This window comes from Benincasa hispida, chromosome 7 (assembly GCF_009727055.1).
Source record: "Benincasa hispida cultivar B227 chromosome 7, ASM972705v1, whole genome shotgun sequence".
NCBI lineage: Eukaryota > Viridiplantae > Streptophyta > Magnoliopsida > Cucurbitales > Cucurbitaceae > Benincasa > Benincasa hispida.
This window is the reverse complement of record NC_052355.1, coordinates 50,237,691-50,242,572: the sequence shown is the minus strand read 5'-3', so window position 1 is coordinate 50,242,572 and position 4,882 is coordinate 50,237,691. Positions and strand designations below refer to the sequence as shown.

The window sequence follows — 4,882 nt, the reverse complement described above, 5'->3', positions numbered from 1 at the left end:
ATTGCAATTTGGGACGGGGAATATATTCCCCAACCCCAACCCCGTGTCCCCGCCCCATCCTGATTTTTGTATATAAATTATAATTTATTAATATATATATAGACTTTGTCTACGATGGTTTTAATTATTCAAGTTTAAGATTTTATTACTTTTATCCCTTAGATGTCTTAATATTTATAATAAGATGTTCTAATTGTTGAATTTTAATTTTATAAAAATTATGAGAATTTGGCATTTTTAATTATATGTGTATTATTGTTTTTATATCAAAATTGATAATATTTTATTTAAATGAAAGTTGTATTGGATATGTTTTAAGGAATTGTTAAAAATATATATTTAATTGAAATAAAAAAATTGTTTGAAAAAAAATTATGGCAGGGAAATTTTCCCTGTGGGGAACCCGCCCCGTGGACGTTTCTAGCGGTAATTTTCGCCTGGTCGTAGGCTTCCCTCGCATGCATATATCCTATTAACCGCCAGAAGCATAAAGGACTGAATTCTCATTTGTACTTAATTTTATTGTTTTTAGGATAGTTTGGTCGTTTACTAATTATTATTTTCTACTATTTAAATTTGTTTTGCTACGTTCTATTTTTCCAAATAAAACTTCAAAATTGGTTATTTCTCACATCAGCCCTGAAGAAATCTCCAAAATTCAAGTTACCTCTGATTTTTTAAGCTTGCAAAAAAGAAAAGAGAACAAGCCCAACCCAAACATTACTGCAAGATTCTTCCTTCTGGTTGTTGAAGGAATTTCTGGTCTTCCAAATAGAATCCAATTTTCACAATGATCCCATTCAACTCTATGTTCTCTTTTCCTCTTAGTGCACTCAAGAAGTTGTCAGAGATGATATTCAAAAGCTTTCTGAATTGGGATTTATATTTTCTAAACAGTGCAAACCCTGCTACCTATATGATGATACAAAACGGGTTGAACTCTTAGTTTTTTCGTTTAGAAACCCATGTCTTTTTTAAGCCCAAATGAGATCTGACCCAACTTTAAATGTATGTTTTTTTTTTTTTGTTTTTTTTGACCTTTTACTTACTTCATCGTTGGATGAAATTACTTATTCGACAAAAAATACACATGTGGCCTTCAATTCTCGATTCTCAATCTGCAACTTATTTTTCTTAATCCAATATACATAAACATGTGTTCCTTCTCTTCTTCAATCTTCTCTTCTTTCGATTTTTTTTAAGAGAAAATTGTGAATCAAGGATTGAGAGCAAGAATCGAGGAGCGGGAAGATTTCTGACTATAGAAAAAGCGAATTGAGAAAGATGAGACATATGGAGGAGCAAGAAACGAGAAGTAGAACAAGATCTTACTTCTCAATTGTTTTGGTGATTTCATCCTATGATGACATAAGCAGGAGACCCAAAAACTTAAGTTTTCAAAAGTTGGGAGAAATCTCATTCGAGCCTCCAACAATAAGTTATCCATATAAAAATTTCATTAAACTTCTATTCAACTTGTAAGAATGCACGGAGCGCGGTTGCTGTATATATATTGGCGGGAACTGCATTTAGAAATCTTGTCAGCCATGCCCAACCTTCCTCAAGACCATGTAAGTTACGGATACCAGGAACTTCTGTCTGCAAATGAACCATTTTCATGACTTGGTTTTATAGATAGATTGCTAATGTCATTACTGTTGAACATGGGTGTAACTAGATAACAAAAGTAGCTCCAAGGATGAAATCTATCGACACGTCAATATATTCGTGAATCGAATGGTTTGACATCGATATTAAATATCTATGAATATCTCCAACATCTTTTATAAATATTCGTAAAACATGAAAACTATTATCCATTTAGTCCAATATGAATAGGAATTCTAATAACAACATCCATAACTTAGTTCGAGAGTACAAACAACTTAATTACTAATCTAAATAAATTTTATAAATTTCGTGACTTATTTATCCATGTATCCGTTGATATATCCGTAAAAACTAGAAATATTGATATCGATATCGACATTGATATTTTGATCATTGAGTAGCCCAATTATATAAATCTCTAAAATAATAAGCAGCAAGATGAGATATTTCAAGGTACTTCTTGAGCTATTAGAAGGGACAAACCTGAATCAATGCCCCATATAGTTTCATGAATGCTTCTAGCCGCATCAAATAATTCTCTTCACTCTCCATTTTTCCGTTGTCCTCCCGAAATCCAATAGTTTTGTAATATGACTCTTTGGATTCAAATGCAGCCTATGGCAATATGTTAAAAATTAACATAGTTAATATACAACATAATTGCACTAGACTATTTGTTTTGATCTAAATGCGGTTTAAATTTTGAAATGAGAATTTCTGTGAATAGGTGGAATTTGTTCTCGAAACCTAAACAAAGTATGGAGTATTAATCTGCCTGGACATTAGAATAAGGTTTTTCAAAGAAACAATTTTTCTTCATTAAATTGCAATAACATTATATATTTTTCTTCTTACCATGTTTTAGACACATAAAGCACAAATATTGTTCAGAACTTAATTTTACATGTATTAGAGATTAGAAAATTCCAATACAGCCCCCTTCATGTTGCAGGAGACATGACTGAAGCCTGGAAACTAGTAAAGCACAAAAGTTCACTAAAAGACAATTTTCTAGACTAAATTAAAAGAAATACATTCAAGCAAGATATTGATTCTTCTATGAAATTTTCGGTAGTTAACAGATAAAGATGCAATCACAAGGCCCAAAATATTTGGCAAGAGAAAAAATCAGTCAATCAAGACTGTATTCATCAAGGACATAGTAGACTGCCATCAAAGAGGAGAAGACAGATCAATAAAATTGTAGAGTATTACCATATCAAAAAAGGTTAGCGATAAGGATGATCTAAGTTGTTGGAAAGTAGTAACCGCTGAATATTCTATGTGCTTTGGAACCGTGTAAATGCAAGCTCTGCAAGAAAAAGAACCATAGCACTTGGGACCTGATTAAGATAATTTGCTTGCATCAGTATACGTGATACGATAGTCTGTATTAAAAAAAAAATTAGAAAATACAAAATTATGAAGGGAAAAAAATACACACATACACAATGTAAACAATGCCTTATTACAACTATACACTCAATATAGGCAACAAACAAGCATAACTATAAATGATTATTCTTCAGTTAATATGATAAAATTTTATGTTATACAATAATATCAATCGATATCGTACCTGGGGTGAGCTTACCACTAACCATTTAAGAGACTATCTAAAAACTTCATCTGTAAATTTGAAGAAATTAGACATTTTGATGCACTAAAAATGGGGAGTTTCTCTTTTTGCTCTAAAAGGAGAGCACCTTGAATTGACGATTCGGTTGCATATTCCTTGGAAAGATTTCAATTTTGATGGTGAAAGAGTTTTGAAAGTTTTGACTTTGGCCAAATGCTTAACCATCAATTTTAGTCATTTTCTTCTTCTCCTTTGAGTGATTTCTTGTGTGTACCAAGTGGCAATGTGATGTTAAGGAGATGCTTGTTCCTACAAAGTTTGCCTAAGCCACTTGTGGTAGAACTGAGGACGTCTTTTGGAGTCAAACTTATTTGGTGCCCTTGATTTCACATCACATTCATAACATTATATGCAGGGGTTTTGATATTAAAATATGGAATGAGACATTCGGGAGAAGAAAAAACAATATGTACAGGAACAATAACATGAGTGCAGTACCCGTGAGGTAACAAGAACAATAATTTGGCTGAATGCAAATGGTACATCTGTATATTCAATTTGAGAAAGGAGAACGACCTGAAATATCAAAAGGAAGTTAGAAACTTCGAGGCACTGAGCCAACTACATGAAAAAAAAGTTCAAGAACAAGATCCAATTGCATGATAGCTAAAGTAATACAAGAACAGATAAATGAAAACAAAGTTAGCTATTGAGTAATGAAAGAGACAACCAAAGATGGTAGCTATTCCATGCATGTCTTATAGTTAGCATCCATTGAAAAGAAAAGCAACAGTGGTCTAGATATTCTTTAGTATACCAAACACAAAAAGCCACATGAATATCTATCTTTTGGATAAAGAGAAGTAAAGATGAAAACAACCAGATAGAATGGAAAAAGAAATACAAAGTGTCGACTATTTTTTACAAAAACAGAAAAGCTTTTGTCACATTCATGCTTAAAATCACCTGGTGATCTTGACACATTTATTCCATCCTGAGCAGCTCCTTTAGGTTGGCTAATAGTTTCCTGCACTTTTACAACATCAACCTGTTTTAAGTTTTCAGCAGCTTCCCTTTTAGCTGCCTCTTTCATTACTATCCTCTCAGCTTCTATGGCAGTATCAAATCTCCAGTCAGCTTCTCCTCTTGCCTCATAGTATTTCTCAATTCGAGAGATTGCAGTACTCGAACTTTCATTTAAAGTAGGTAGTAAGGTGAATCATAGTATTTCTCATACCTGTTTTAACTTTCATTTATTACAATATTTTCCTTTTTTTTTTAAGGAAAATATTGTTGTTTTCAAATGAATTCTGTCATCTCAGCAAGTCTAACTAAATAAAAAGCAAATGAATCTCCTTCTTTTTGCCACTGGATTTCCCAATCAAATTCGAGAGTGAGATTATGAGAGACAACGAGAGTTTGAGAGAGCGAGAGTTTGAGCGAGAGCGAGAGCGTGATCATGAGCGTGAGCGAGAGTGAGAATACCGATGAGCATGAGCGTGAGCGTGAGCGAGAGCGAGAGCGAGATTTTGATAGAGAGCGAGAATACCGTATAAATTTCTTTTTTTTTAAAAAAAATTTTCCATTTTATAAAAAACATTCTAAAAACATTTATTATTTTATTTAAACTCTAAAAAGAATAAATTAAAAAAATAATAACTCATAAAAATAAAAAAATGTAAATTAAATATC

At 32.3% G+C, this 4,882-nt stretch overlaps 1 protein-coding gene across 1 annotated transcript in view; it reads right to left on the bottom strand.

Moving 5' to 3' along the window:
• Positions 1–720: 720 nt before the first annotated feature.
• LOC120081132 (nucleoporin Gle1-like) overlaps positions 721–4,882 on the bottom strand; it is an 11,930-nt gene continuing 7,768 nt past the window's right edge. Inside the window, 7 exon segments of the mRNA XM_039035806.1 lie at positions 721–912; positions 1,477–1,599; positions 2,095–2,226; positions 2,881–2,927; positions 2,930–2,954; positions 3,689–3,811; positions 4,116–4,380. Of these exon segments, the coding sequence (XP_038891734.1) occupies positions 721–912; positions 1,477–1,599; positions 2,095–2,226; positions 2,881–2,927; positions 2,930–2,954; positions 3,689–3,811; positions 4,116–4,380 (907 nt within the window).